Below are 12,500 nucleotides of genomic sequence, written 5' to 3' on the forward strand. Positions count from 1 at the left end.
ATGTTATTAAAAAATATTTACTTTTAAATTTTGGTTATGAATAGTTATTCTTCTTCAAAAACTTTTTTTTTTTTTTTTTTAGAAAAAAAATTGCATAAAAACTTTCAATCCGTTATTTTTCAGTTTATCTTAAGACAGTTTCGGTAAAAAAAAAAATGCATTTAAAAGTTTAATAAAAATATTTTTATTTTATGTAATGGTTTTCCCATTTAATTTTTATTTAATCATTTTGTTATTACCAACATTTATTTGCTTAATTGTTATCCTGATTATTTTTATCTTAAAATAAATATGATTATTTTAATTTGTATTATCATTATAATTGTTTTAGCATGTAATATAATTATTGTAATGGGGATTTGGTATTGTTGTAGGAATCAGCTTTCCACAAAATAATGTCGTGGAAAAATCTAGGCAAAGCATAATAAAAATATTATATGAACAGAAAAGATAACTGAAATCTATATGAACACCCATAACAAAACGATAAAAACATTTAAAAAATTCAGATTAAACAAAAAAATGTAAACTAAAGTAACTTTGAAACTAATTATCTACTCAAAATAAAGGCTGATGTTAATGGTTACATAAAATTTGTTCTCAGCATATTTTCATTTTATTTTATTTTGCTTTGGAAGAAAATCTCTATGAAAGTTCAATTTCAGGGGAGACAGTTACCTTGACTGAAAAGAGCAATTTATTGAAGTTATTTCCCTTGTCTGTCAGACCTACTCCAACTTCCTGTTGGCAAGAAGTCTGTCAAATCCACATTGTATCGGCGTTTTTTTGCTTTTTCTTCATATTGACTTGTATTTTTGACTTGCTTATTGGATGCAAGGTAATCTTATCCTTCTCTCTGAAATGAAGATTGACTTCTTTCAAGAATAGGTAAGTTGATCAACTGAAGGAAAGATTTGGGGATTTGAATTTTTGATAGCTCGCGGCTTCGGCTTCCGAGTTTGATGGCAGAGAGAATTTCTCACACTTTCGATTTTTTTTTCGCCTAGAAGAACACTGTTCTATTCATTCATGTTTGTTTTGTCTGAAAGATGGATGAATGAACTAACTTTTCCAAAAACATAAAGTTGATTGATGCAGTGGTTTGTTCTTAAGGAGTTGTGGAAGAGTGAAAATACCATCCGAATCCCGATTCGCGGGTCGCTCACGGCACCATAAAAACTGAATTTTCGTTTATCATTTTATGTCTCATTGTCTGTTTCTTGGTGAACTTTGGTTGGTTCCTAATCTGGTCGAGTCATTGCGGCAGCAGTTGTCAGGAGCTTTAGTAGTAATACTAATAGGCTCTTCATATATCTGGTTTTTTTTAATTTGTATCTTTTTATTTTTCCACAGATGTTCAACTTTCAGTTCCGCATACTGACATAGACTCATAGTCATAGTGGAATATTCTGTGTCTGAGTCTCGGAAAAGAGAAAAATTACCCTTGTTCCCGAGGCATGCATAGACTAGAGAGGCAGGCAGAGGCTGTGTCAGCGTGTGCAGTGATAAAGTTGAAAAACAGATTTTTTTGAAATAAAAATAAAAAATACATCACAGAGAAAATAAATATACTAATTTAGTGAAATTGAGATGCTTATATTTAATAATTAATATTCCAGTTTTGATGTTTGCGTGTTACTGTTACTGTTAGGTTTGGGAATCAATGTGATCCTATTTAACTTCCAAGTATTTATTTTTTCAGAAAGCTTTGACTTGAGTATGACGGTGCTCACTGCTTGTTTGAACTGAAGGTGAAGAAAGCTGAGATGGACAGTGACCTTAACACCGCCACCGATGCCAGTAACGCAGACTGTCGTTCCGTCCCGGCAAGGTGAAGATGAACAGGTATGGCTCGATAGCAATGAGTGTCTCATTCAGAGTCTGTGACTTTGGCTTATTTTGTGTTTTATTCTTTTAGTTATAACCAGATGTGTCAAACAAATTCAGCTGATCTCTTTTACTGTTTTACTTTTAGTGAAACAAATGTATTGTTTCCAGCAAAGGGAAAAAAAATCGGGTGGGGGCGGTTGGTCGATTTTATTTTTATATTTAAATTTTTATTTTATTTTAATAGTTTTATTGATGTTTGTTTTTAATTAACACAGGCATCTCATTGATGAGAAAGTGTGAACTGTGTCCGCGGGATGCCAGAGAAGAGTAACTTTTCATCCAAAGTCTGCAAAATTGAATTTAAAATTTAACCTTTTTGATGAATATTTTTGAATGAATACAAAAAGTTCTAGTGTTTGGAGGAAAAGTTAAGGTCAGTTCAACTTTAAACAAGGATTTTTAGTGTGTGTTTGTTCTTCTGTCTAAGAAAAAAAAAAAAAATCTGCTTGAAGTAAATACACACAAAAATTTTCATCTCCAACTGCTGAGTCCCTACATCTTTTTACCCCATCAAATGCCACTCTGTATGCCCCTTTAAAAATTGATTGCAATATATATATTCCTCATCTTCTCCTGAATTCAAAAATATAGAGATGTCACGTTTACTTTGAACATTTGCTCAGATTGTTTTTTAGTGCTGATGGTTTCTTTTCAGGCCGACAGATTGTCTAAAATATGTATTGCTTCATGTAAATGACTTTTTGTTCTTCTTTTCTTCCATTCAGCGGACACAAGACTACGAGCAGAGCAGAGCGGCAAGATAAACATCAGTTCTTGCTGCTGGAGAAGGTTCTACAGGAGCAGATGGACCTGATGCGACTAATTTAGTAATTGGTCGCCAAAGAATCATGGTGGAGCCAGAGCCTGTGCTACTGTTCGATGGAGTCATCTTTTTACTGTTGAGTGTGGAAGATGTTGAAGGCACATGATGGATCTGTCGAAGGAGTGATCACTGGTAGGTGGCTTTGAATGCTATTGTTGAAGCAGACCAGTCATGCCTGTGCTATTTTCCCCAGATAACTGTAGCAAGATCTTGTGAGAGTGACATGTTATTGTTAGACGCTCTTTAGGCTTTAAATGTTACCTTGAGTGTGTGCTTTTTTGAGGATGCCAGATGTCATCACGGTTCACGGGTGTATCTTAACTGTTCATCAGTTCTCAGTCATGACCAGTTTCCCATTATCCTGGGAATTCATTCAAGATGATAAAACTATGCTTATGGGTACGCACAATGATGGGCCTCTTTTTCTCATGTGGGGTGCGGAAAATGCATGCACCACTTTGTTTTCTGTGATCATTGCATCTGTGAGAAATAATGCAAATATTGCTCTGTGGCCAGAGCTGCCATCTGCTAGGTTTTCAGGGATGTAACAGAAATTGCTACGCTGTTTCCTCAAGTTCAAAATTGCAAGTGCTACACTCAAGCAAATAATCACAAACATGCAACAGTGCCTTCTTGTGAGTTCTGATTCTCACTTTGTGTAGGCATCGGATTATGGGTCAGAAAAAAATTGTCCACACTGAATAGTATCACGGTTGACGCTCTCTTCTAACTATGTTTGTGCTTTCCAAATGAAGATTTGTGAGATAGTATTGAATGATTGATGCAGGTCACCTGAGGTGTGTGATTACATTTTATGACAATGCTACACTCAATCACCATTTGCTCTTCTGAAAACTTTTTTTTTTAAAGCAAGTGCGATTATTGATTTTTTGTTCCAGGTGACAGTATGATGCTTCCAGATTGAATTGTTTGTATGTGAAGAAGAGCTGTCTGAATATTTGATTTTTGGAATTCAGTTGGCTTGTTTTGTTTGTTTCAGATCCATGACCATGAGCTCGGTGTGGTTGGTGGACATGAACTAAAGACGACTACTGATGCTGTGATGACGAAGGTGTTCCATAGGCTACACGGTTGCTGACAGGGGGCTCTGGGGGAGGGCAGGGAAAGAGACCATGGTGTACGCTGCGACTAAAAGCCATCGACAGTGAGTTGTTTTTCATAATTTGTAAAATCATCCTGGTCCTTTTAGGAAGAAGATAAAATCCATGTCTACAAAACAACAAGTTATTTCTGTCTCAAATTTTGTTCTTTGGAATCAATTTTAAATTTGCCATGTTTCACATGTGAATGATAGTTGTCAAAGCTTTTACGCTTAACATTAAATTGCTAGAAGCCAAGTTCCTGAGCTCATTTGTCAGTGTCATGGATTTTCGACTACATACGAAATAAGGATGTTAGCAAACGGTATGATGTCGTCACATATGCGTCTGCACGTCACAGTACATGTATTATGAATTTCCGAAGGCCCCCAAAGAAAAAGTCATAGTAAAGGTAACTTTAACCACTTGACTGCCTTATGACGGGTATACCAGTCATGCGCTTGTGCAGCCGCAGCGCCTTAGGACGGGTAAACCCGTCTTCTCCGTTCCGGGATTTTCCAGAAATGCTACGTCACTGCTGACACACAAATAGCAGCCAATGGCTTGGTAGGATACCTCATTCTCATGAATAAACATAAATGGTGACGCGGTTTTGCGTTTGAAGGCTATTTTCGGCCTTGTCGACAGGGTATGGGAGAAAAATCTCGACTCGTCAAAATGGCTAACGGTGACTGTCGACCGGGCCCTAGTAGGGAAAAACAAAGCCGGACTGACGCTACAGGCGGTGCAAATGATTATGGATACTGACAGGGGAAGGGGGAGATCTTCTTTCGGACAATTCGTTGGAAACAGGTAGATGACAGTGATTATAATCCTTTCTTGGAGCGAGCAAAACAGCCACCTGTGTTTGATCCACAGGCACCGGAAGATGCGCCGGGCTGATTTTTCAAAAGTTCATATTTAAACATCATTATAAGCCAAACTAATTATCATTTCCATGATTAGACACTAAAAACAGATTCTTGGTTCAATTTCCTTTAAAAACAACATAGGTTTTACTTACCTACCTACTGCCAGTTTGAAGCTAGATTTTTGTGTGAATTATTACACCCCAAACTCCAATATTCCCTGGCAGTCAGGAATGCACATACCCAAGTTTTGATTGGCAGCGAAAGGGTTAAAACAAATATTAGGGTAGGTATTTTTTTTTACTTCTCTTCTACAAGGATTACAATGTGTTGTAATTTCCTAACTCAAGTATAGTTGGTGTGTTGTAAAAGCGTATGGTGTGTATGCAAGTTTGTGTGTCTGTATGATTTTTAGCAAGTTTACAGGCGTCAGGAAATAAACTTGAGACTTTTCTCAAATCAGTGATAGTTGTTTGATGATCTAAGTTCATGTTATTTTTTGTTTTGTCATGCAGAGGCTGTTCCGTGAAGCTGTACGGGTGCCACAGGTCAAGACCTTGAAGACGGCCGTTCAAGACTGGTTTTTGGAAGCCTGTGATAAAAGAAAGAGACAACAGGCCATGGAAGAGCCTTCATGATTTGGTTTGCAGTAATTGAACTTTGTAATCTCTGTAGGCTTATTTACAATGCTAGTTGCAAAAATTTGATGAATGTAAGATTTGACTCGCCTGAGAAATTGCTAGTGAGTAATTGTATTTCACAGTTCAGGTCTGTGTGGCTGATGGGTAATGTACAGAAGAGTCTGGGGTTTTGTTGGACATTATTTAAGCTAAGCTTTAAACTTCACACTCTTCTACAGATGATGTTCAGACATGATGTACCCTTTTAGGTTGTGTCAGAACGACAGAAGACTAAACTGGAAGTGCTCAACTACCATTACTATCAGTGGAGACGCATGGATGCATTTGAACTTTTCTTGTGGGTATCCCATACTAAAAATATAGAATACATGATTCTGGAAAAGCTGTTCAAGGGCACTTACACACTATATTCGATTTTTAATACACGACTCAAACCTTCAGGCTAAATTAAAATGAATAAAATACAAGTATAAAGAGTTCAGAAAAGAAGAAAACAAAAAGTGAACAAATAGAAAGAAAAGGTTTTAACAATTCCTTGTCATTTATGGGAGTCGAACGCAAACAACCTAGGCAGCTTGAAGGAGACAATGCATGATGCGGGTTTTTGTTGTTCTTTATTATTTTTTGGAGTTGAGTTGAGAATTTAGAAGCGAGACTAGAAATATACTTTTTTTTTTTTTGCTGTTAAAACCGTTATGATTGGATTTCTATAGATGTAAGTCTTGGTGCACCTGATAAAAATTTAGCCATTGAATGCAGGCAGTGTAAGGTAAATGAAGCAAAGTTCTCTCCGAAACAGCAAAAAAAATGCATTTCAATTATATTGATCCTCGCCACCTTATTTTGTTTGCTGAGCAGCTGGCCGCTGGAGACTTGTCTATCATTTTGTGAGTAAGCTGCGTGTTTTACATCCATTTTGAGATGGCAAACCTATGTTTTACGCAGTCTGATAAGTTTTTGAGTCACTTGAGAAAAAGTGACTCTATGTAATCGGTCAGTGTTAGTCTGTCCGGCCGGCCGGACGGCCGGCCGGCCGTCTGGCCGGCCGTCCGTAGACACCACCTTAACGTTGGACTTTTCTCGGAAACTATCAAAGCGATCGGGCTCATATTTTGTTTAGTCGTGACCTCCAATGACCTCTACACTTTAACGATGGTTTCGTTGACCTTTGACCTTTTTCAAGGTCACAGGTCAGCGTCAAAGGAAAAATTAGACATTTTATATCTTTGACAAAGTTCATCGGATGTGATTGAAACTTTGTAGGATTATTTTTTACATCAAAGTATTTACATCTGTAGCCTTTTACGAACGTTATCAGAAAAACAAGGGAGATAACTAGCCTTTTCTGTTCGGCAACACACAACTTAACGTTGGGCTTTTCTCGGAAACTATAAAAGTGACCGGGCTCAAATTTTATGTGAACGTGACTCATTGTGTTGTGAATAGCAATTTCTTCCTGTCCATCTGATGCCTCATATAATATTCAGAACTGCGAAAGTGACTTGATCGAGCGTTTGCTCTTCTTGTTAATTTATGAGTTTTATGTCATGTTTTTTTTTTAAATTTATGAGTTTATGTCATGTTGGTGTGCTTATACATATCAGTGGAGAAGGGGCATTGAATAAGTGTTTCTTTTTGATATCATTGTTCTGAATTTTGACTATTAGCTGGCATTTTACCTTTTGTTTCATTATTGTAGTTGTTACTTTTGTGTAGTGAAACTTGATAACTCACTGCTGCCCATGTCTAGGTTGTGTCAATTGTTTTTTCTTCACTGAACGTACCACTGATTATCAATGATGACATCAGTGTTTTGTTCTGTTTTTTCTCTGGCATTTGAATTTGCTTCAAATCATTGTGAACTTTTTTTTTCCATGCAAAGTTACTGGTATATGTGAATATGTTAACACACTTCAAATCAAAACCTGAAATGTCTCCTTTTTAAAAGTAATTTTTTTAATTTCTTTTATTTAAATGGTACACATTCATATGATTGTCTCCCTTTTTTTTCTTTTTCCTTTTTTTTTTCTCTCTCCTTCTCTTATTTTGTTTTTTTCTTTCTTATTCTTCGGTTTGTTCTTCCTTTTATCTTCTTATCCTCTTTCTCTTGCTTGTTCCTTGTCCCAGTATGCTTTCACGCCGCCCCATCTAATTATTTTGTGCTCCATCCACGTGAATTTCGTTCAGCTGCCTTGTCCGAAATGTGTGTGGGGCACATATGTATGTTTAATGTCAATGTTCATGTTTCAAGTTCTTTGCTTTGTGAATTGCATACCAATGTTTTATGCAGTCGTGATAGATTCTAAATGTATGTGTTATCCTAGTTTGGTGTACATTGACTGGATTTCGATCCCTGGAGAATGGGCATTAACTAAGTGTTTGTTTGTGATATCATTAGTAATCTGAAGTTCAACTATTAGCTGGCTTGTAGAACTTTTTTTCTCTTTTTGTTGCTGTTCTGTATTCAAACATGTTGATACAACTCACTGCTGCCTATGCCTAGGCTGTGCCAATTATTTATTTATTTGTTTACATCAATGTGATATAGTGACGAGTGTACATCAAAATTCTCTCTTATAAGTTATACTGGATTCTTCACTGCATGTACTACGGCGTATCGATGATGACTATCAGGGTTTTGTTCTATTTATTCTTTGTTCTGCCAATTTGAATTCTGCTTTGAATAGTATTTTGATCATTTTTGTTTCCGTGCTGCTGGTATGTCAAAATGCAGTGAAATTAAAACCTGGAAGTCACAATGGCAATAAGCGAGATTCAAATCTCTCCTTTGTTTTAATCAATTTATTTGACTGCATTTTTGTTTTAGAACTTGTACATAATTATGATCATCTCTGTTATCGAACCTGCACGCTTGACCTTTGTCTTTCTGGATCAATACAATGTTGTGCACTGCCCATTATTTGTTTGTGAGTGCGTAAAGCGGTTGTGTGGTCTGCGTAAAATTGTGTAGGTCAATCGTGACATCTGCGTGGAGAGTGCGTCAAATGCGTGAGAATGCGTAAAGCAATTGTGACATCTGCGTGGAGAGTGCGTCAAATGCGTGAGAATGCGTACAGCAATTGTGACATCTGCGTGAAGAGAGCGTAAAAAGCGCGTAATGCCTGAGAATGCGTCAATAATTTGTGACATCTGCGTGGAGAGTGCGTAAGATGATCAGGACATCTGCGTCAAGAGCGCGTTAAATGCGTAAAGCAATCGTGTCGTCTGCGTGGAGAGCGCGTTAATAGCGTGAGAATGCGTAAAGCAATCGTGACGTCTGCGTGGAGAGTGCGAATTTGTCTTGGTGTCAAATAAGCGTGCGCTGGAGGTGCGTATGGTCTGCGTAATCTGAGGGAAAACGAGTGTGTCACGCATGTATTTCGCTTTGCAAAATCGCGCGCGTTACGCATGCGTCCAGTGCAGTTGTTACGCAGAGTTTGGCGACTGCGACACGCATTCGCTGCGCAAAATTTTGCTGGCTGGGGCGGTAACGTCCCGACTCGCCCCTTCCTAACTCGCCCCCTTCTAACTCGCCTCCTCCCATCTCGCCCCCAACTATCTTGGGGTAATTTGACAGATCGCCCCCGCTCCTAAAAATCCGTACATTTCCAGTATGTTTTATGTCCGTTCGTCATGTCAAACCTGAACTGAAAACCTTTGTACAAAACTAACTTTTTCCTCCCCGACTGGTGATCGAGGCTCGGGGAGCCATGGTTGTTCAGTGACCTTCACACTGATCCCTACCGAACAGACATCAGGTAAACTCAGGTAAAACTCAGGTAAACGTGTATTTTGTTTAAATATGTTCTGTACGAGAATCGTCAAAAGTCAACTTCATCGCATGGAATACACTGGGGCGAGTTGGCACTGCTTGTGGGGGCGAGTTGGCACTGCTTGTGGGGGCGAGTTGGCACTGCTTGTGGGGGCGAGTTGGCACTGCTTGTGGGGGCGAGTTGGCACTGCTTGTGGGGGCGAGTTGGCACTGCTTGTGGGGGCGAGTTGGCACTGCTTGCGGGGGCGAGTTGGCACTGCTTGTGGGGGCGAGTTGGCACTGCTTGCGGGCGCGAGTTGACACCCTTGACAGATTACAAGCAAGTAGAGCGTGAAGTCGGCTACTACAAAGCGGGGGCGAGATGGTAGGGGGCGAGTCGGTACCTCGCCGGTGTGACGCGATCATCTTGGCCCCGCCGTCATATTATCCCCTCGATATTATACTAGACTGAAAAGTTGTTTCCTGGTAAAATTAATTAATTGAAATTATTTAAGGACGAAAAGCATGTCAGTTTCTTGCATGTGAAGAAAATCGGTGGTGAAATTGTTGTAGATTTCACCCCCAAAATCGATTTCTTCGAAAACGTGTACCGAGTGGTTACGTCCCTTGAATGAGAAGGGAAACATTTTAGGATGAATCAAATTTATACGTTAAATACAAAAAATGTGTTGGGACAAATTTGGCCCCATGAATGTAAGGTACCCAAGGTCGCTGATCAGTACTATCGAAGGGTGTTTTTTTGTTCAATGTGGAGTTTATAATAATAATCATCATAATAATAATAATAATAATAATAATAATAATAATAATAATAATAATAATAATTGTCAGTAAGTACTGGTGTCACATGACTGATGTGAACCAGTTGATTGGCTAATGGCGATGCGCTAAAACTGTTAGCGCACTCTTGGAGTGCGCTCACTTTTCCACAGAGCGTATTCTTCCGCCCTTTGCCTAAGCGAGACTGTGCTCTCATCCTCAGAATTAATTAATGACATGTAGCTTATATTCTCCACAATACGAAATGACCATAAATTCCCTGCTTCTCAATTAAAGCAGAAGTGGGTTTTTTCTGACAGATTGCATGTGCCTGTGCCAGTGCCAATGATCTAAAAATAGAAGCCGCTGTGTTTCATCTAATTTTCGCCGACTTGCATAGATTCTTCTCATATGTCGTGTTAGTGGCATGTAGCTTATCATCCACATTACCAAATGATGAGTTAGTATACAATTCCCAGCGGCTAACAGAAAACACAAGTGTTATTCCGATAACGCACCAGTAGACCAGTTTGGAAGACTGACTCGATCGACTCTGTAGCAGACAACACAGAAATACGACTACATCAGTTCAGTAAATGAATGGTTTCAGAATTATTATTTCAAGGCAAGAACAATCGTAATCGAAAACGTGTAAGGTTCAGAACGTTCTTACCATATATAAGACTTATTACCAGCCTGCCTCATGCGTGCAGACTCAGTGCAGACTGCAGTGGTTCGATTGCCCAGGTAGCCCAGCCGAAGACATTAACCCCGCTCAGCAAATTAACATGTTGGGCAAATGTGAACGAAAAAACGATGGGGATATAATACGTGTAGGGTTCAGAGCATTCTTACCGTTCATATTTAGTATCAGACTCCCCGATGAGTGAAGATACAACACGAGAAATATGCCACATTTGTTTTGAAAATGTGCGAACCGTCGAGTCCCGCTTCGAGTCAATTCAAGGGGAGTCACTCCGCAGAGTCAATCCGTCAAAGCTCGACTGGAGGTTTCGAATCGCAAATAATGAAGAGCACAGTCCTTTCTCCGAGTTCAAATGAGGTCTCTCTGAAAGATCATCACTGTTCAGATTAACGCTACACTGGAATTTACCAACAGAAATTAAAATGCGTGTGACGAAAGCACGACACACTTGAGACACCCCACACAAAAGTAGATCTTTACTGTACACGACCTGACCACACAGTTATGCCTATTCAAATGCGCGTTGCAACATGTGCGTTTGGAATCTTCTTTTTTCTATGGCGGTACTGACAATATCGTTATTGAAACAATCCCAGTGCACTAAGGGATTTATAGAGCAAATCTCGAATTTTCTCGATTTGCTCTATAAATCCCTTAGTGCACTGGGATGTCTCAATAACTTAAATAATAATGATAATTAAACATTCTTTTATAGCGCTGTTCACCGCCGAATGGCAGTCTCATGGCGCTTTACATTGGACATTAAAATTTAACATTTTACATATAAAAAGTTTTCTCGTAATAGAAATAACATTCAAGCATTAAAAACAATTCATAGACAACGACCACTGTCTTACAGTTATATAAAATAATCTAGAAAAAATGTTTTTAAAAAGATGAAAAAAACACGTAATAGACACATAGTTACACATAAAAAGTCTGACAATAAAACAGAACTCGCATAAAAGCGTACAGATCTATACAAGATCAACGAGGCCGAGAATCGTAATATGACGGCGGGGCCAAGATGACATCGTTACACCGGCAATGCTACCCCCGCCGTGTGTTGTGCAATTCTCCTTTTAAGCGAAACTTTACCCCATGGTGGCTCTGTTTGAGCGTAAGTCGCCCTAAATCCAAGTCATGAAACCCAGTTTCGACCTACCAAATTCACGTGGCGTCTGTAAAGTTACAGTATCCCTCTCACGGCTACTACAATCGCTGGCGGATCAGTGTGGGTTACCACAATCGGTCGTGTGACTTATTCTGTTAAATGCAAACAACAGCAAGACACACCCGTGCTCATTTCCACACAAAGACATACACCCTCCACATTCACACACACACACCACACACACACACACACGCGCACACACAGACGAATATACGCGCGCGCGAACGTACAGAGAGTAATGTAGAGAGAGTGAGTGTGAGAGAGAGTGTTAAAAAAGAGAGACAGACAGACAGACAGACAGACGGACATGCGGACAGACAGACAGACAGACAGACAGACAGACAGACGGACAGACGGACAGACAGACAGACAGACAGACAGACAGACAGACAGACACTAATGTATCCATATTTCTATTGGAAATATCATAACATATAGACAGACAGAAAGACCATTTCTTCTGTCCTTCCTTCTTTCTTTCTTCCTTCGTTCCTTCCATCCTGCCTGTATTCTTTGTTCCTTCCTTTCTTCCTTCCTTCCTTCCATACATTATTTACTCACTTCGTGACGTACTCTTTTCAGCCATGACGTTGAAAAAGTATGCCATGAATGGGAATGCTGAGCAAATTCAAACCGGAAGTAGACGCCGGAAGTCCCCTGCGAGTAAGCGTTCTCGCTGCTCAAGATGTCTGGACGTCACAAATCAAGTTTGGACTATGAAGAGCCTCATCATGGTGGTGGTTGCCTTCGTTTGTACCCTGCCAAT

The 12,500-nt window shown here is 39.2% G+C and overlaps 1 protein-coding gene and 1 long non-coding RNA gene across 2 annotated transcripts in view; both read left to right on the forward strand.

Annotated features, from left to right (window-relative positions):
* LOC138975136 (Na(+)/citrate cotransporter-like) overlaps window positions 1-12,500 on the forward strand; it is a gene marked incomplete in the record, with an annotated part of 41,572 nt that overhangs the window by 2,145 nt on the left and 26,927 nt on the right. The window contains 1 exon segment of the mRNA XM_070347796.1: window positions 12,317-12,500. This exon segment is cut by the window's right edge and continues 22 nt beyond it. Within this exon segment, the coding sequence (XP_070203897.1) occupies window positions 12,319-12,500 (182 nt within the window).
* On the forward strand, window positions 1,362-5,318 carry LOC138975134 (uncharacterized). Its single transcript, XR_011458519.1, has 4 exons — window positions 1,362-1,845; window positions 2,616-2,845; window positions 3,714-3,878; window positions 5,198-5,318. It is a non-coding gene; the product is annotated as an uncharacterized lncRNA (long non-coding RNA).

The sequence above is a fragment of the Littorina saxatilis genome, linkage group LG9, assembly GCF_037325665.1.
Source record: "Littorina saxatilis isolate snail1 linkage group LG9, US_GU_Lsax_2.0, whole genome shotgun sequence".
NCBI classification, from domain to species: Eukaryota; Metazoa; Mollusca; class Gastropoda; order Littorinimorpha; family Littorinidae; genus Littorina; species Littorina saxatilis.